We start from the raw sequence: 20,412 nt of genomic DNA, 5'->3' as shown, positions 1-20,412 counted from the left end.
TAACATGCTGTTTTTATTACTATATCTCTACAATATAACTTAAAATCAAGTAAGGTGATAGCTCAGACAGTTGGGGTTTTGTTTGTGAGTTTTTATTTGTTTATTTGTTTTGCTGTTGTTTAGGGTTCTTTGGGGTACTCTGGGTCTTTTGTGTTTCTATATCAAGCTTAAGATTTTTTTTCAGTTTCTGTGAAGAATTGAATTGGAATTTTGATGAGGGTTTATAGTTTTGATGATGAAAGTGAGGAGCCTCAGTGGACTTGAAAAGAAGGGATGAGGTGGAACCTAACCCCTGTCTTCCTGAAGGTTCACTACAGCGGAAACACTGGGGACTTTTTATATTTGAGGTCTCTATACCAGTGCAATCTTGAGTTATATTAAAGCCCAAAACTGGGCTCAATATCCATTTCAGTATAAAAATTATACTTTAGAATAGACAGCATTGTATAGAAAATAAATTCTTTCTAAAAATGTTTGTACGTGTAAGACAAACTTTGTTTGTTTTTTCTACCTTCAAATTTTTTTTCGTTTGTATTTGAAATGGCAGTTCACTGCTACCCAACAGGCCTTGAGATCAGCTGTGCCTCAGCCTTCTGAGCAGCTATAGTAAGGACTGTACTCGTGCTTGGCTTCTATCGTTTATATGTTGCTATAATACATAATTGACTCTGATAAAAAATAACCATTTTAAGTGTACAGCACAGATATATTTTCTTTTAGTTCTAAAATGCCTTTTACTAAATAATGATATATACTGTTGGTGGTGGGAGTGGGGGACTTAAATGGAAAAAATATAAAACTGCTTATCTTATTTTTAAGGTCCAAGGTTTATTTTAAAATGTTGCTGGACTGAGAAATCTAGAAATTTAAGCACTACCTAAGGCAGATTGGGATTTAGAGAGGTAAAGTCGAGAGAGGGGCAGAGGTAAAGAGGGGACTGCAGAAGAATTCTCATGGGGTTTCCTTGGCTGTAATTGGACTTGTTGCAGTGGTATTTCTGAAAGAAGTCACTGGAATTAAGTGCAGGTTCATTGTTCGATGTTCATTGCTAGTTATATTTTATTTATCATGCAATCTCAACAAGTATATGTTAATTAAGTTAATAAATGCCTGAGTCATATTCAGAAGAGTAAAACCAAATTTGAACTTCATGTTATAAACTGTAATGTCTCAATGGTGCCATGAATAGACCTTCAACATACTAAGACACTGATAACATTTTGAGGGAGCCAAGTAGGAGCCACTGCCTAGGCAGCTCCAGCCCCGGGATATTCTAGAATGCTGTATAAAACCGATTGTCTCTAAATGTGTGTGTGAAGAGGGTGGGGAACAGTGAGGTGCTGTGGGATGATGCTCTTGAACACTGTAAAGATCTGTCGCTCATATTGGTTTAATAAAACACTGATTGGCCAGTAGCCAGGAAGGAAGTATAGGTGGGGCAACTAGATTAGAAGAATTCTGGGAAAAGGAGAGGCAGAGATGCAATCATCAGCCAGACACAGAGGAAGTATGATGAGAATCCCTTACTGAGAAAAGGTACAAAGCCACATGACTTAATACAGACAAGAATCGTGGATTAATTTACGTTGTAAGAAATAGTTAGTAATAAGCCTGAACAATAAACCAAACAGTTTATAATTAATATAAGCCTCTATGTGCTTATTTGGGACTGAATGGCAGTGGGACTGGGCAGGACAGAAACTTCCATCTACAGTGAGAAGCCTCTAACATCACTGAGTAGCAGAGCTGCCAAAGGAGAGACCCTTTCCCAGAAGTCCACGGGTGTTTGTGCCTCCTCCACCCTCACATCTTAGTGAATTCAACCCCAAAGGTGGTTATTGGGGTAGAGTCGTGCCTTGTGTGGTTGGGGTCCTGATGAAATAGGTGCAAATCAGCCCCTTTGGCCCTTCTCCCATGAAGACATAGATTCAAGCAATATCTAGGAAAACGTTGCCTGTCACCGAACACCAAACGTGGACTTTGCAGTTTTCCAAAACTATGAGAAATTATTTTCTGTTTTGAAGAAGCTACTAAGTTCATGGTGTTTTGTTATAATGATACAAATAAATAGAAAAACTATTAACTGGGTGATAGGGCAAAGGTGGATTCCAGGTTCAAAGTTCAGCTCACTGGGCTGAAGATGCCCAAGCCACATATCGGTTAACTTTCTTCTCTATTTGCCTTTGGAGAAAAAAAAAATTCCATGTCTCCCTCACACAGACTTTAAGGTTTATTTTAATTATTTGTGTATGTCTGTGTGAGTGTGTGTACCCGGGTCTGTGTCTTTGTGTGTGAGTCAGGTGCCCTGAGAAGCCAGAGGCTTCAGAACCCCCACGGCAACCGACTTACAGGCAGCTGTGAGCTTACTGACTTAAGTGCTGGGAATCAAACTCAGGTTCTCATAAGCTTTTAACCCCTAAGCCATACCACCAGCTCTGTGTCCTCTTTTCAGGGTACTCCAAAGTTTCCCACAAAAGGTCTGATCAGCAGTTCTCAACCTGTGGGTTGTGAGCCTTCGGAAGTAGCCTATCAAAGGTTCACATTCAACAGTAGCAAAATTACAGGTATGAAGCAGCAACAACAATGATTTTATGGTTGGGGTCACCACAGCATGAGGAACTGTGTTGAAGGGTCACGGCATTAGGAAGGTTGAGAACCACTGCTCTAGATAGACTTGATTGATATACACCCAGCTCTGTGGGTGAGCCTTGGTTAGGGTAAACCAGCCAGTAATTCTCTCCTCCAGTCCCCACAGAGGACTAGTTCAGGAATATAAGCTGGTCACAAAATTTTTAAATGCAGGCTTCTAAGGAAAAAAAATATATTATTGTATTTCTCTGACACTGATCCAGGAAGCACATACCTCACTGATTCAGGTAACCATCCTGGAATCATGAGAGGCCGCCTGGATATGAACAGAGGCAGTAAACAGAAAAAAAACAGAGAAAGGGAAAATAAGTTCAGCCTATATAATTGCTGGATTTACCAGTTTCTGGCTAATTCCTGTTTCTAATTAAGCCACTTGGGCCTTGTTTGCTTTCACTCACCCCTGAAAGATCGTCCAAGTGCACAGTTAATATGAGGGGAAAGGGGAGGAGGGGAAGGGCACCTGTGGTAATCTAGCTTTCTGGGTGAAGAGCTCAAGGAAGAGAAGTGTGGTCAGAAGGCTTCACTGAAACAGGATGGAAGGGCTGGCGAGATGGCGCAAACGGGTCAGGATGATGGCTGTGAAAGCTTGGTGACCTGGGCTGGAGTCTCCGGACCCACATAGAGGCGGAAGGAGAAAAACCAACTCCGCAAAAGCAGTCCTGTGACCACCACACATACACCAACACACACGCACACCACGCACGCACGCACGCACGCACGCGGGCCATAAGTAACTTTTTTTAAAGCGATGGAATGGAAAAGAAGAGCTGACCCTGGGCTTCACAGGAGGAAAAAGAAAAGTGCACAGCAGAATGGCTTCACCACAGGCTTTCTCCTCAGGCCTAATGAAGGCCCTCAGCTCCCCGGGGAACTGGTGTAGCCATACAGGGCATGATGGCTGGGGAGACAGTCAGGACCCCGGCAAGGGCTGGTTGAGGTGGTCCCCAGAATTTAAAAGAAGTCAGAAGCCTATGAAATACATTTTCTTTTCAGTAGTAGAAATAAAAAGAAGATATGGATGGAAACCTAAGACTAAGAGGACAGAAAGACACAGCGGCTCCCAATGCTGAGAGAGGCGCTAGTGACCTGGAACCTAACAGGTTCCTCTTTCAAATCTCATGCATGACTAGGTATCTTTTCAATATAATATTTTTATTAATTCTTTGATAATTTCATATACACATACAACGTATTTTGATCGTATTTACCGCTCCCAAATCCAATCCTCACCTACCCCCCAAACCTTGACGCTCTATTCTTTTTTCAATATTCCCCAGTCCAATTTATACTCGTGTGTGTGTGTGTGTGTGTGTGTGTGTGTGTGTGTGTGTGTGTGGATTAGGGAGGGGTACAGCAGGTCGACCTACCAGGGAGCATACAGCCAAGGAAGACTGCCTCTCCCTCCTCTACTAGCCTCAATTGTCAACAGCTCCTCAGCTAAGATGGGGGCTGGCGAGACCCTTCCAGAGTTAGTGTGGGAAACCACGGCTGCCCTGAGTTTATGCCGTGGTCCTCTCATGACCAAGAACCACCACCTCTCTAAACTCCCTTTCTCGACAGTGAGTGAGCATGAAAGTACCATCTGAGAATGACCCTGAAGTTCCAAAACTGTGGCTGTCTTGCAACAGCAGCAAGATGAGTGAGCACAAGACAGGAAAGCATGACCGCCAAGCAAGTCTTATACTAGGTTCTGGCCCTACTCTCGGTAACAAGCATGCTAGGCTTTGTACTTGTACCAGGAAGCATTAACACAAAGATCACACTTCTTAAAGAAATGACTTGTGAGAAATGTCATTATTTACTTAGTTTGCTCCGTGTGCTTTCTTGGTAACTGTGAATGCTGGAAAGGGGAATACTTCTCACTGCTTGGCTTCTCACATCAGGTTAGGCTCGCAATGCCTAGAGGCAGATGCGGCAGCGGTGGCAGGGGCTGGAAACCAGCTGAATGAGACCTTCTCTGGTGCTTTTGTTCAACCCTGAAACCTTCGCCACAGGAGACCGCCCGGGCAGAGAAGCTAATGTGAGAAACAAAGAGAGATCTGGCGGAAAGCCTTTGGGACTAAGGAGGGGAGGTGGAACTCTGGGCTGGCGGTGGCACCTGGTGCCCGCTGTTAATAATAAGGTCGCGGTGCGTTCATAAGGTACTTGATTAAACAAAGGCGCTCTGTGATAAGAATGACTAGCAACAGCTCCACGTCTGAGTCGTCACCCTCGATCTTTTCAACGTGGGCTGTTTGCGCCTAGTAACGTTCGCCGAGAACTGGATCTCACCTGACTCTGGACGCTAAACCCAAGTGCTGCGGAGACCTGGGACACCCAGGCTGACAGGGGCGGACCCCTGAGCGCGCGAGGCGCCCCACGAGGAGGCGGGACCCACGGCCGTCCCGCCCGCACCGCCACGCACGCCTCTGGCACCTGCAGCCCAGCGGCCACCCGCAGTCGCAGCGCGTCCCGCGGCCCAGCCCGGTCGCCAGCTCTTACTCTGCTCCTCGCTCGCCCGCCGCCGCGCTGCACGCCCCGAGCGCTCCCTCGGCCCCGCTGGGGACCGGGGACCCCGCAGCCTCCGCCATGCTGCCGGTACTCTACACCGTCTTGGCGGGGCTGCTGCTGCTGCCTCTGCTGCTCACCTGCTGCTGCCCCTACCTCATCCAGGACTTGCGGTACTTCCTGCGAGTGGCCAACATGGCCCGGCAGGTGCGCAGCTACCGGGGGCGGCGGCCCGTGCGCACCCTCCTCCGGGTCTTCATGGAGCGAGTTCGCCAGACCCCGCACAAGCCCTTCGTGCTGTTCCGCGACGAGACGCTCACCTACGCCCAGGTGGACCGGCGCAGCAACCAAGTGGCACGGGCGCTGCACGACCAGCTCGGCCTGCGACAGGGGGAGTGCGTGGCCCTCTTCATGAGCAATGAGCCGGCCTACGTGTGGATCTGGCTGGGACTGCTCAAACTGGGCTGTCCCATGGCGTGCCTCAACTACAACATCCGTTCCAAGTCTCTGCTGCACTGCTTCCAGTGCTGCGGGGCGAAGGTATTGCTGGCCTCCCCAGGTAAGCTGCAGACCACCGGCCCTAACCCTAGGGGGGACTCGGCGCCTTGGGTGCGGGGCTGCAGTATGGTGGGAGACTGTGGCAAAAGGTCAATTCGAGATGAATGACGCTCATTAATAATCTTTAGAATCATCAGAGGTGAAGCGGCCTGTCGAGGCACTGTCCTAAGCACTTCAGTTCTCTGCGTGGGGTCCAGTTTACTTAAATACCTAGCATAGTGACGCCACTCCCTATGCTGTGTTGTTTAGAGACAAGAAGAAATGTGTGTTCATGTTCCTCACGAAGCAGTTCCTCCAACCCCAATATTTTCCCAGGGGACCACTGTGTTTGTGCAATGTTGCTTTCAATCCTCACAACCCATAGAGGTTATTATGGTACATATAGATGAGACCAGTGCAGCCCAAACATTCCGAGCTTCACGCCCACAGTGTCAGGAAGACTTGGGATTAACCAAAGGGATTCACCTCCAAACTCATTCTTCTAATCAGTACTTCAAACATTTTCCATTAAAATTCAGAGGGTCTTGGGTGAGAAGTGCTGGGGTCCCGCCTCTAGTCTTTGGTAGACTTTCCATCATGAGGAAAGCCATTTCCCGTCTCCATCCTTACATTTCCTTTCTGCTGTGAAGCTGTCTTCAAGGCTACTTGGAGATCTTAAGTGCTGTTAGCGTGCCCAGCTCCTCACTACAATAAGGTGTATGTACCCGATGCCCAGCTAGAAGACTTGAGTTCTGCCGCCGCGCTCTTGGGAGCCCCGTTGCATCTATGAAACCCCTTCATTTGTGCGGCTGCTTTGGACCTAGATGAAAACTTCATGCCCAAGTGACACCCAGGTCAGAAAGGACCGGAACCTGCTCTCTCCCCCAGAGCTGTTGTGTTACAGCTCCCAACAGTTAGTCTGTGAACTCCACCCTTGCGACAGCTGGTGACAGCGGCTGCTTCTCTCAGTAAGGAGATGCCTAACCAGGAGTAGGCTAAATGTCACAAAAGACATTGGTGACAATACAGATGGAGGGATCTAGAAGTTCCAGCTCTCTGGGATGCCCATCTGTGCCAAACACTGCAATAGGTGGTTTTAATACTCTGGTAAATTCAGAATCATGCCTCCGTTGTATGGCTAAGGAAACCGAAGCAAAATTTCTTGCCTAAGCCCAACTTCAAAGGCCACGGTCTTTCTTATATCGTGTTGTCTGCCGTCCGGATGCACGAGTTAGAGCTTCAAAGAGCTAAGAATCTATCTGCTCTGCCCTTCCCGTCACAGCTCAGGAAACTGAGGCAAGCCAAGCAGTTTGCCTAGTGCCCCCCAAAACTGAAATGTCCATAAGCCTGTCACATGTGACATAAAGTATGTAATACAAAAAGCAGAGGCTTCATACAAAAATTTCAAAGGCAGAGAGGTGATGTTAAAGGTACCAAATTGCCGGGCGATGGTGGCGCACGCCTTTAATCCCAGCACTTGGGAGGCAGAGGCAGGCGGATCTCTGTGAGTTCGAGACCAGCCTGGTCTACAGAGCTAGTTCCAGGACAGGCTCCAAAGCCACAGAGAAACCCTGTCTCGAAAAACCAAAAAAAAAAAAAAGGTACCAAATTATGGGAGGGGTTTGAACTTTTTTTTCTTTCTTTTTTTTTCTTTTTTTTTTTTTTTTTTTTTTTTGGTTTTTTGAGACAGGGTTTCTCTGTAGCTAGCTCTGTACACCAGGCTGGCCTCGAACTCATAGAGATCCGCCTGCCCCTGCCTCCCAAGTGCTGGGATTAAAGGCGTGAGCCACCACCACCTGGCCTTAACCTTTTAAAACATGCCCCAGCAGTCTCTAAAGACTTCACTGCTCTGTAACTGTGAGGCTCAGGCAAGCCTGTTGTGTTGCCAACTTTCTTAGAGAGAAGGGATTCATAACCTGTGCTTACTGCACCCCATCCCACCCCTACCCCAAGCACTTCAGTATCTGCTGCACAGACTCTGCTGCCCCATTCAGGGTACTTCATAGGGCTTAGAGTTTAACTGACAAAGAGACTGACGTTTACATGACTAACTGAGCTTGGTTTTACAATAAAGTCAGAAACACAACTGCTTATAGGTTGACTATCCCTGATCTGAAATACTCTAACCAGAAGTGTTCCAGATTCACCTTTTCCATATTTTGGAATATTTGCATATATATCATGGGCCACCTTAAGTTGGAGTCCAGGTCCAAAGAATTTACTGCTGTTTCCTGGACACCATATTGCCTCAGCATGAAGGTAATGTTATATAATATGCAGGAAATAAAGCTACATGCTGAGGTGTTGTGGGATCATAGTCAACACGCAAGAAAACTGAGATCCGAAGCACTTCAGTTTTCAAATTAGGTATGTTGGGCCACTACTTCCTGCCACTTGCAGACAGTAGTAACCTGCTACAGGTCACCATGTTTACATAGAGAATATACTGAAAGTCCTATGTTCAAATCAGTCTTGAGCCTAACTTGCCAGCAGACCTTAGACCCTCACTAGCATTGAGATGAGACACAGCTTAAGACCCAAATGTCCTACTTTTTCCTTATCCGAGATTTCTTTCTATGTGACACCGAGTTGCGCTCTAACCTAAAATAGTTCCTGGGTGAGCAAAAAGCAGAGTCCAAAGGTGCATGTTTGGTAGCTGGGCCATGTGGAAATATGTAAACTAACCTTTGAGAGAGGCCAGTCCTTGAAAAACATTTTTTTTTCACCAAATAACAGAGATAGATACCTTTGTACATCATACACTCTGGCCTGGAACAATTTCTGCAGAGAGAGTCCCAAAGTCCAAAGTCATATACTGAGTAGATGTGCCCAAGTGGAAAAAGTCAATTGAGCTGTCTTAGAATTGCTTGGGGAGGACAAGACCTTAGAGATGCTGTAATCCTTTCGTTTTAGTATGTTTATGCCCACGAAACATTTATAAAAGAAACTTTTGCAAGCACAAGAATTATCATTATAAAAGATAGATTCCAGTATCTCACCCCCAACTTCTGATTCAGTAGGACCCTAATGGGACCAGCCCAGCCCTACCTCAGCCCCAGATGACCAGAAGATGAGCTTCTGAGACTCAATCAGAGTTCCAATTCTTTTATAGCCAAACAAACCCTACCCGGAGGAGGACACCGCTTGCCCAGGCTTCTGTGGACAGCCAACAGCATAGAGCTGGGGGCACACCCAGGTTTTTTTTTTTCAACTTCCAGGGCACTTGTTTATTCTCTCAATAATCTGAACTTTGTACAGAAAGGTGAATTAATTTTGTTTCAATGTTTAATTAGCACATATAATATTCAGTTTAATTCTGACCTTTTTGTTCAAAATTTGTTTTCATATGCTGGGTGTGGTAGTGCACACCTTTAATCCCAGAACTCAGAGGCCTCTGTGAGTCTGAAGCTAACCTGGTCTACATAGCAAGTTCCAGGCCAGCTAGGACTATGTCATGAGACTTTGTCTTAGAAAAAAAAATGTAGTTCTCTTCCCCTCTTGTCCAATATCTCTCTGACGCCCCCTTCTCCCTGTCACCCCACCCCTAGTCATCTTTCTGCTTTCATGTCACTGTGTCCTACCCCCACCTTCCCATCTTTTTCCTCCTCTCAGGATCTTTCTGTTACACACACACACACACAAACTAGAATCCAAATGTGAGAGAGAATGATGTGCAATTTTTCTCTTTCTGAGTTACTAACTTAATACTTTCCAGGTCTACACATTCTCCTGCAAATTTCATGATTACAGTTTTCTTTACTATTATGTATGACTAAGTTTTCGTTACCTACCCACATAACAATGGGCACCTAGGCTAACCCATTCCTTGCTATGGTGGATAATGTAGCAACAAGCATGGAAGCTCATGAGTAGATGCCCGGGAGGGTTGCATCTGGGTCACACAGTAATTCCATAAACTCCACACCAGCTTCCATAGTGCCATTACTGGTGCTCATTCAAAAGCAGTGAATAAGGGCTCCTCTTTCTCCACATCCTGTCCAGAAAGGACACGGTCTTCCAAGACCCTCCCAACAATTTCTGGTTTTTCTGAAAGAGTCAACTTCTCTGCTCCACAACCAGGAGACTCTCACAACTCAGTTGTTTGCCCAGCGTCGCAGAAGAACGTATAAACACAGTGATCTGTGTTATTGGTGTGTCACCTACTGTCGGGAAGTTTCTTGAACGCATGAGACCATTTTTGGAGGTGCTATGAGGAAAGAGGCAGCTAGAAATATTCCTTTTGTCTTTCTTAGTTCTTGACTTCTGGAATGAGAGAGAATTTCAAAGTCATTTTATTTTGCATGTCCCTGGTGGGTAGGTTGTTGCTTGCACGCTTTTTGGAATTCTTATTGACCACTTGTGTTTCTTCTTTTGAAGCCTGCCTCATTGATTGAGAGGGTTTTCGGGGTGTCTCAGTTTTGCAGTTGTTTGTCTATCCTAGATATTAGCCTCATGTCTGAAGTGCAGCGGGCAAGGACTGTCTCCTGTTCTGCAGGCTGTATGTTCACTCTGTCGGTGATTTTCTTTACTGTACAGAAACTACTTCATACCGTTCCATTTGCTAATTCCTGAGACAACTTCTGTGCCATTGAGTCCTATTCAGAAAGTTCTTGTCATTCAGAAATTCTGTTCGAGAGCTTCAGGGTTTCAGACTTTAAATTAAGGCCTTTTGGTCTACTTTGAGTTGATTTTTGTGTAAGATTAGAGATGTGGATCTAATTTCATTCTTCTGCAGATGGATATCCGTTTTCTTTCAGCACCATCTTGTTGAACAGACTATCTTTTGCCAGCATATTTTTAATGACTTTGTTAATATTAGGTGGTCATAACTGCGTGAGTTTATTTTTGAGTCCTCTGTTCTGTTCTGTTGATCTGCATGTCTGTTTCTGTGCCAGCGCCACGCTACCGTTGTCCCTGCGGCTCTGCAGTATAATCTGAAGTCATGTATCGTGTGATGCTCCCTGCAGTGTTCTTTCTGCCAGTGATTTACTTGGACTATGTGTGGTCCCAGAGTGGTGAATTTAATTCTGTATTTTAAAGCTCAGCTTTTAAGCTAATGAACATTCTTGAACTCTTCGTTTCAAAGAACAAGTACATGGGCTGGAGAGATGGATTGGTGGTCAAGAGCACTGGCTCCTTTTCCATGGGATCCAGGTTCAGTCCCCAGCACCCACATGGCAGTTTACAACCATCTGCAACTCCAGCCCCAGAGGAGCAGAAGCAAAGACGTGTACATAAAAACATTCATTTTGAGAATTAATCCAGTCAGCTTGACTTTTGGAGACTCTTAAAGCTAAACAGGCTCAATTCTCAAAAAAAAAAAAAAAAGTTCCAAATTACTTCTTCTTTACGTGTTCTCCTGTTCTCTATATGCGGAGAAAATCGAGGCTCCTGAACCCTTGTCTGAGAGAATGTGGGTTTTCTCTGTGTTGTACATTCCAGGAGCCCCTTGGCAGAGCATAACCTTGTGAACCACACTTTTCAACTATACAAACCTCTATCGCTGTTGTAGCTGACAGAAGACAATTTTCTGGGCCAATTGTTTTTCATACAAGTCTCACACGAACTATGGAGAGAACAGGAAATCTCTCTCCCCTCCCTCTCTCCATCCCTGTTCCTCCCTGCCTCCCTCCCTCTCTGACCCCCAGGTAAATTAGCAGCTCTAGTTTATCTGTGTGGAGGAGAACCCAGCTGTCGGCCTGCGCACCCTTAGCTCTACGGCTAGGTCTACACTGCCTGTGCTCAACTTAACTTAGTTCTGCTCGTTAGTCCCTGTTTTTGTAAGGGACTGTTTACTCTGTTGTAAAACTGAGGTCCAGAGAGACCACTGACTGATTGGATCACCTTTCACCTGTTCTATTGTTGTTTGGTTGGTTGGTCGGCTTTTGGTTCTTCGAGACAGGGTTTCTCTGTAACTTTGGAGCCTGTCCTGGAACTAGCTCTGTAGACCAGGCTAGCCTCAAACTTACAGAAATCCACCCGCCTCTACTTCCAAGTGCTGGGATTAAAAGCGGGCACCACCACCGCCCGGCTGTTCGTTTGTTTTTAAGCTAAAAAATAGTTGGACTTCCTTTAAAACTGTGACTAATGAAAATACTTCCAGTAGCTCTCAAAGATACTCATCACTGGAGCTTCTAAAACAAGAGAATTTTACCATGAAAGTAGTAATTAGACAGGCTCACATCTGTAACCCCAGCACTATGGAGGCTGAGGCAGAAGGGTTGCAAGGAGTTTGAGGTCAGACTAGGTAGAGTGAGACCCTGCTTCAAAACGAAAGGCAATGTCTAGATAAAACTAGTGCTGGGACTAAGGGTAAGGCATGCCGTGTGCCCTTCTGCTGCCGTGGTTGAGCGGGAATTGAGAAGATGAACTAGTTCGATAATCTTACAGTCCTGGGAAGGAACTAAGCCACGTCCACAAAGCCTGTGGCCCTCGGGAGAATTTGTGAGTCTTTTGAGAGAACTTTGGAGTGTGTCTGAGGAGGGATGACAATGGAGCCAGACAAGTGCAGAGAGAAGGGCATTCTGGGAAAGAGAAGGACCAGAGGTAGTTTTGATCCAGTCCATAGCGCAAGATGCTTCACTCAGTAGTTTTCCTGTGAAAGAACAAAAGCGAAATAGACTTTATTAATGATCAATTTCGACTGACTATTGAAAAAAATTTTAATGTAGAGAAAATAGACTCGGAGAACCCAGACACAATCAGTGTCCGTGGCCTCCCTTGTGTGTGGGAATAGGTCATTTTCTAATCTGCACTCGAGCCCGGAGCCCATGCATTATCTTAAATTGCTTCAGTGCACTTTGTCTCAAGGATGAGATTTGCTTGTGCGTCTTTAAATAAAGCCCGAGCGAGACGAGCATACAGTAGGCATTCGACAGGTCCTTGTGACTTGAAGAGCGGCGCCATGCTGTGAGCTAGAACAGGTTTTCTTGAGAATCACTGAGTTGAGCGTGAAAGTGTGAAAAATGGTGCACACAATCAGAACCACCCTGATATGAGAAAAGCTCTTTCAACTCAATCACCCCAGGCACAGCCTCGCGGACTTCCCTCCCCAAGGTTCCGCTAACAACCCAGTCTACCCCGCGCCTCTGCCAGCAATTCAGGGGCCCTCTCCGAGTTTCAGGGCAAAGAGGGAACGGGTGATGAGCCCGGAATGGACTGGGCCCACACCGGCAACTGCGCGGGATTGCGGAGACCCCTGTACAGGGATCTAAACTCAGACACCCAGTGAGCACTGTCTTCGGAAAATGAGACTCTTAGCTCAGTAGCGCAGGGTCTGAATGGAGAACTAACTTGAAGATGTTCTCAAACAGATTTCTTCTCTCAGAGTTAAAGTTTCAGGGGAGGGGTTGTGTAGCTTCATTCCACAACGGACTCGTGTGTTTCCAGCATATACAGGATTGCAGTTCATTTCCTTGAGAAGCAAGAGGAGGGAAGCGATGTTAAAACAGAGCGATCCCTAAATCGGCCATTCGTGTTATTACATCTGAAGGGGAAAGGTTGATATCTTTCTGGATAATGAAATATGAGCAGCCAGTGTTCGAAAGACCCACCCAGAAGTCTGATAAATAAGAAAGCAGATGCTTGATAGATAAGTAATATGGTTGCTTATGTCCATACAGTAATTACATAATGCCTGATGTGACCTGGCGATCTCACAACAGGAAGTACCCTTGACGTGGGGCATGAGAACAATAGCTTTAATTGAGGGAATGAAGAATGAGCTCAAGCAAATTATTTAATTGCACAAATGTGAGATGGAGTATGGTCTTCTGTTTTCTTTGCTCCTGTTAGAATTTGTAACGTTAAGGAAACACCTTTTTGCCTAGGGTGATTTGCTTTGTGTAGGAAGGAAAGTGGGGGTGTCTCTGCTGGAGGAATTCCAATGCGCAGCACATTGCACAACTGAGCATGTGTGATTGCTGCTACTCCAAACCACTGTTAGAGATGCCAGGATCAGGCTTATCCACCGGCGTTTGAAGAGCTATAGCCACAATGTCTCCAGGGTCAATATTATGAAGGAAGGAAAGGCATAAGCTGCCCATCCAGCCGCCCTGTACTCATCTACACACCATGGTCCCTACACTCTTTCAGTGGCTTTGTCTGTAAGCATCTCTGGGATGTGTTACCTAACTGAGTCAATCACTTCTTCAGCCAGCCACGCTAGTGCCACATCAGGCTACCTGAGTGGATATCTGATTCCTATTGTGAAGCTTCAGATTTAGCTGTAGCACACTGACACGGGGTAAGGAAGGTTGATTGAGTTCCTCACCCTTGTTTCTTTCTGCTTTCCAAGAACAGGCGTGTTTAGTCAGATAATTCTCTTCTTTCACTCTTCAAAAGAAGGGGAAGTTGGTGGGAACTGATGTACAACTTAGTTTTTTATTGTTGTTTTGTTATGTTTGGGTTTGGTTTTGGTTTGGTTTTGGTTTGGTTTGGTTTTTTTTTTTTTTTTTTTTGGTTTGGTTTGGTTTGGTTTGGTTTGGTTTTGAGATGGGGTCTTACTATACACCCCTGGCTGACCTCAAACTCAGAGAGATCCACCTGCCTCTGCCTCCATGTGGTTTTTAAAACTTTTCTCTTAAGATGTTGAAATCACTTGATATTCTTCTCTCTCTCTTCTCTGTTCCTCCACCCCTCCCTGCCTCTGTGTGTATGTGCTGTGTGGTATTAGCTGCTCACCTTGCTCCTTTAGGGCAGTTTAAACTTGGAACTCATTGGCTGGCAGTCAGCAAGCCAGAGGCTCCTGTCTCCACTCCCAACCCTGTCCCAGAAGCTCGAGGGTTAGTAGAGAATGGCTTTTATGTGGGTGCTGGGGTCCCCTTTAGTCTTCACACTAACCCAGCAAACACCCTTAACCATGTACCCATCTCTCTAGCCCAACACTGGATTTCCCCCCACCCTTGTGTATACTGCTTTCTCTGGGAGTGCATTTCCCTCTACAGTGTAAACCTAGTCCAAAGAGGAGCTGATGGATCTGGTCCACAGCCTTCGGGCTCACCTTCACTTTCCCAAGCTTTCAGGGAAGCTTGAGCTATGCTCTCCGCCAAGATGCACAGTGATGGCCTTTTTACTCATATCAGAAGCCCGCACACCTTAGCGCACACAGAGCAAGTCAAGAGGACACCCTCTCCTACAAGGCAAAGGCACTTTGTCAAAACTTAAGCCACAACGGCAAATGCAAAGAAATTGGAATTCCCGGTATCTGGTTTTAATTGTTTTTATTTTGTGTGCCCCTGCCCCTTTGTACAAATGGGGTTGCTGGTGTGGTTCCTGCATCGCAGGGTTTGTGAAATCAATGTAATGTATATCTTACAAAAAAATGTAAACAAAAGAGAACTGTAAAACTTGTCTGCCTGAGGATAACAGGGACAGCCAACGCTGAGTTGTGCCACCTGATGCCTCCTTTGGGCCTCGGGTGCACCGTCCTCAGCTGCCAGGAGCTTTCAGCTGAGACCCTTTCCAGGGCTTGCTTTAGCTAAGGAGAGTTAATCACCACATCCCCCCCCCCCAACCCTGTTGAGTGCATACAGTGAGTGAGCCCGTCTAACTGACTGATGGGCAAGCTCGGGGGCAGGGGTCAGCTCCCTTAATTTGAGACAATCCCAAAGGCCCATTCTAGGCTCAGATAAGGACCTGCTTGGGAAGCCACTCCTGTGACTGTACTGGTTCCACCTCTCCCTCTATCCAGGCTACGTCCCCTGGTCACCCATGGGTACAGCCCCCAAGAGCAACCAGCTTCAGCTTCCCAGTGCAGAGGAACTAAGACTATGACAAAGAGAATTATTTGAGTTAATGTGTCCTAGTTGGTTGTCACATCAACTACATAGCTAGCGGACAACATTCACACCCAGAATTCTTTATTTCAGTCTTTAGTTTGGACCAGTGGGGGGCGGTCTCTAGTAAGGAAAACAAGACCCTACCTAAAACCTCAAGGCGGCACCTACATAAATCATTGGGTGGGAGCAGTAGCTACCTCTTCTATCAAAGAGAAGGGTCATAGACCATGCAGGGAACCCCCGCATGCAGAAGTCATTTCGTTCCATCACATTAAAGACGTAGCCACTCAAAGTATTCCAGGTTGCCGGTCCTTTTAAGTAAGCAGTTTCAGCTTGTCCCTAATCTTCCACACTGAGTTATGATCCCTTAATCTCGAGGATTTCATGGTTGACTACTCTTGAATCTTGCCACACTGTGTACTAAACATCCTGGGGCATGCTTGCTCAGACCTGGGTGGGAGCCAGGGAAGAGAGCAGCCAGTTGTCGAGAAGCGCAGGTGGCAGAAAGACTTACCTCTGGGCTGTCTTAAAGGAAGACCTGGATTTTCTGGGTGACTAGGGATGAAAGGTCGTTCTACACAGGCCAAATGGTTTGGGCAAAGGATTTGCAATGCAGCACATTTAACAGGGGTTTCACATGGGTCCGAGTGGGTAGAGGAAAAGGGTAGAAGGCAGACAGTCCGAGACGGCATCAGAAAGGCTGGCAGGGATGGGACGGTGAGGACCCTGAGGATCTCCCAATAAGGAGAGCGGATTCCATGCTAAGGGACGGGCAGCCCCTGAACAACCATGAATGGGGGCACTGGACAGTGACCAGGAGTGAGGTAGATGATGCTGGAAGCAGAGAGAGATTGACGGTGAGGAAACTGGTCAGGAGGCAATTGCTGGTAACGCCAGTTCGGGGGAATACAATCCTCTCTTCTAGCCTCTACAGACAGCCGGCATGCATGTGGTACATGTGCGTACATGCAAGCAAAACACCCATATGTGTAAAATAACGGCAAGTAAATCTGTTTTAAATAATATATTTACTTTAGTTATTACTAAATAACTAAATATTTTATTTAGTTATTAAGACAGGCTAGGTAAGCTTACTAGAGGTTTCATTTTGTGAATTAAGAGCAGAAAATCAAAATAATAGGTATGAAATAAGGATTGCATATTAAGCCAGAGCTTGTTATCTATGAAAAATAAATTTTTTGTGGCACCTGTATACTTGCATGACTGACACAGACTTTACAACAATAACGACCTTTAATGTGTGGGTATGTTCTGGAAATGCCTATTACACTGTATTAACATGTTGGTGATACACACTTACTATTTGATTTTTCTCAATGCTCATTTCTGTGATGTCTTCCACCAACCATCTGCTATGCTTATGAAACCACAGACTCAACCTTTGTTCTATCAGACATTGGGATCGTGTGTGTGTGTGTGTATGTGTATGCGTGTGTGTATTTTCAAACACATCAAATTCCATTCTAAAATTCATTACGAGGGAGGCATGGTAGTACACACCTTTAATCTCACTACCGGGGAACAGAAGCAAGCAGATCTCTGTCTGAGGCTGACCTGGTCTACATAGCAAGTTCCAAGACAGCCATGACTACATAGTAAGACACTGTCTTTAAAAATAAATCATAAGTATCACTTGTACCCATACTTTGTAACAAAACATAGGTTGATGGAAAGTATTATCAGGTTTAGACACTCAATACATGCTTCATCAGCTAATGTAGTTTGCTTGGAATTTTCCCACTAACTTAAGAGCTACAAGAAGCCGTTGAGGAGGTTCTGCCAACCCTGAAAAAGGATGGCGTGTCCGTCTTGTACGTAAGCAGAACTTCCGACACGAATGGCGTGGACACCTTCCTGGACAAAGTGGACGGAGTGTCGGCAGAACCTACCCCAGAGTCGTGGAGGTCTGAAGTCACTTTCGCCACCCCTGCAGTGTATATCTATACTTCGGGTACCACAGGTAAGTAAGAGAGGATTGCCAAGACACAGGCTTGTCTTGGAAGAGCTAACGGCTGACCCAGCCTTTTAAATATTCTGTTTCCCTAGCAAAACATATCAAATAACTAATACTATAGGGGATTTCTATCTTTGCCCATGAAAACTGATCTTATTTTATCACACATGATCTCATTTCCTTTTTCCCAGCTCCACACACACCTACTCAGTTGCTATAAAAACATAGAAATAGTTAACAAATAACTCAAACAGTAGTTGTCATGATGGATAAAATTTGATCCTGAGTGGGCTGTTAGAAATTTTTAATGTTCATTGTATTTTGACCCGTTTATATCTAGAGTCCATCTGAATAATGTAGTTTATATAAATGGGACATACCAGAGGACAACTATGGGGTGATATCTATATAAGCGCTTGGACTGATTTTTCCCATACAGTATTGATGTAGAGTGGCCCAGCACACAGCCTAAAACATGATATATCATCAAGTGTAGGATGCCTTCACTGTGCGCTAGCATATGATGAACTATGGAAGAAACATTTCAGTAACTGCTACTTGGAACAAACAATGCCCTGTGTCACTGTAACCAGCATCCTTCAAGGGACCCAAAGACATTACTCTTTCAGCTCCCTCCCGCCCTTGCATCTGCCCGTTTCATAGACTCAGAAACTTATAAAGACATAAAGGACTTCCCAGGACAAGTAGTAGAGTGTCAAGACTCACTTTGTGGGCTAGCTCCAGACTCATACAATTAAGATGGTAACACCCCCTGCCTAATAATGTAATAAATATTCAGAGTCAGCCTTGCAAAAGCCAGGGAAAGTGTTACCAAAATGTAATAAGCTGAAGCCAACTGGATATGTGGAAAAGAAGGCAGGAAGCCAGCCCCACATGTTGACAGTGATGATCATTGTTATTATTGTGAGGAAATTAAATTAGGAGTCATGTATACACTCTCCTTATAATTTGTCAAAGGTTAAGGCTGAAGGTTCTGTTGAGCCTGTTATGTCAACACCAGTCCACAGAATCTCTGTTGCTTGCTCCAACAGGCCCTCGGTAGCCATCTGACAGATTGCAGTTCTAGGCCCCAGTTTAACATGAATGTGGGTAGCCCTTCACACTGTCATTTTCTTTTAACTGAATATTACCTTTAAACAAATGAGAGTAAGAATAAGGGGGCTGGAGAGATGGCTCAGCCATTAAAGACTAGGCTCACAACCAAAGTATAAGAATAAGGAACGTCTACCTTCATTTCAGAAGAATAACAGAATGCATAGATGAGTTTGGAAACTTTGATTACAGTTGGGATGAAATGAGCTTTTGGCTAGTGATGGGGAAACCCAATCCTAACACTGGAAAGTATGGAACCTCTTCGCAATACGTGTTTTGGCAAGGAAATAGAAAACTCGTGTTCAGGGGTGTTTTCTAACACTCCAAAAGTTAATTCCATACTTCAGCATTGATATCTAACAGGAGAGTACTAAGACTAATGTTTATCTTAGTGTTTTACCTATGAATGAAATACCTATATATTAATTACTCTTGTGTAAAGTAATTAAATGAGTTCATTTAAGCACTTAGAGACCAAAGGTTTTCCCTCTTCCTCAAAGGGAATTGGTAGCACAAAATTATGTAATTGTTACAAAATATTAAGATTAGTGTAAAATCTTAAATTAGGAAGGTTCTGAAAGTACTCAAAACTCAGAAGGTGAATTTTTTTTCAATGTAACTCTGAATTTTGCTCTCCAAATGATTCTTTCCTGTGGTGAATACAATTGATTTGTTGATGGTTTCCTCTAGTTCTTTTAAAAAAAATTAAAAATTTATTCTCTGAGTTTTCCACATCACGTATCTTGATCCCATTCGTCCCCCATCCCTTTGCATCCACCCTCTGCCCCTCTAGCCCCCCCCCAATAAAACAAAGTTCAAGAGAAAAAAAGGAAGAAAATAAAATGAGAAAAAAAAATTTTAAAAAAAGAGGGACAGAATTAAAATCGTGTCATGGAAGCTGCAGTGGATTCTTCTATTTCTCAGTGTTAGTATAGAGGGGGCATTATCTTGAGTTCGGTGCCCTGCAGCACCTACAAGAGATGGATTTAGAACTGTGTTTACAGTGATGGGAGGCTTGCTGTCCACAGAACAAACTGTTGCATGGGCAGTGCATGGCTAAGGGCTAAGTCCTTGGGGACCTGCCTTCCTCATCACAAAGTAGAATTGCCTACTCGGGTCTTAAGCGCTATCTCAACCCCTAAGGGTGACTTTCTCCTCGCCACTAAGGCAATCTTCCATGAGAAGCAATGAAAGCATACATTTAAAAGAAAGTCTTTTTTAATTGTGCATATTATTATTAAGAAAGTGCAAGTTCGCTTAGTTTCACACACCAAAATTACAGTAGAAACCATTTTACACTCCTCGGATTGGCAGGATGCCCAGGGTTTGAGCACTCATTGGCAAGGCTATGAGGAAACAATCTCATGTTTTACAGGCCAGGCAGCGGGTGGGGAGCCCCCTTAGAACTGGCAGCGTGCTGTTTATGTACTCAGGTTACAAAGACATGTTTTTGGCCTGTAGCATCATCCATAGTGTGAATTGCCGTGGAACAAGGTAATTAATGATGGCATCACTTGCCATCGCAAAATTATATAATCAAATCATAGCTTTCTCATATAACAGATATGAGGCAGCTGGGAGAAGAAATAAACGGTTGGAGATGTGAAAGAAATCTATAAATGCAGAGAGCTTCCAAGAAAAAAAAGCTACACTATATTCATATTTTGAATGAAATTGGCAAAGAGATATCATTAGTGGTCTTCACTACTGAGTCTCTTAAACGTAGCTTCCTCATCTGTGGGTTGGACAATGTAATTTGATTTATCTCTTAAATTGAATTTTTTGAAAATGCCTTACAAAGTAGTGAGCCCAAGACAGGAATTCATTCTCTTAAAGTCACTACTATATCATCTGTCCATCTCAGGACTCAGC

General features: G+C 44.9%; 1 protein-coding gene across 1 annotated transcript in view; it reads left to right on the top strand.

The window, feature by feature from the left end:
- The first annotated feature begins 5,058 nt into the window (after nt 1-5,058).
- The window catches only part of Slc27a2 (solute carrier family 27 member 2), a 35,790-nt gene continuing 20,436 nt past the window's right edge, over nt 5,059-20,412 (top strand). The window contains exons 1-2 of the mRNA XM_057781390.1: nt 5,059-5,695; nt 17,224-17,433. Of these exons, the coding sequence (XP_057637373.1) occupies nt 5,218-5,695; nt 17,224-17,433 (688 nt within the window). The 5' untranslated portion in view covers nt 5,059-5,217. The remainder of the gene's footprint in view (nt 5,696-17,223; nt 17,434-20,412) is intronic.

The sequence above is a fragment of the Chionomys nivalis genome, chromosome 9 (genome assembly GCF_950005125.1).
Source record: "Chionomys nivalis chromosome 9, mChiNiv1.1, whole genome shotgun sequence".
Taxonomy (NCBI): domain Eukaryota; kingdom Metazoa; phylum Chordata; class Mammalia; order Rodentia; family Cricetidae; genus Chionomys; species Chionomys nivalis.
This window is presented reverse-complemented; position numbering and strand designations above follow the sequence as displayed.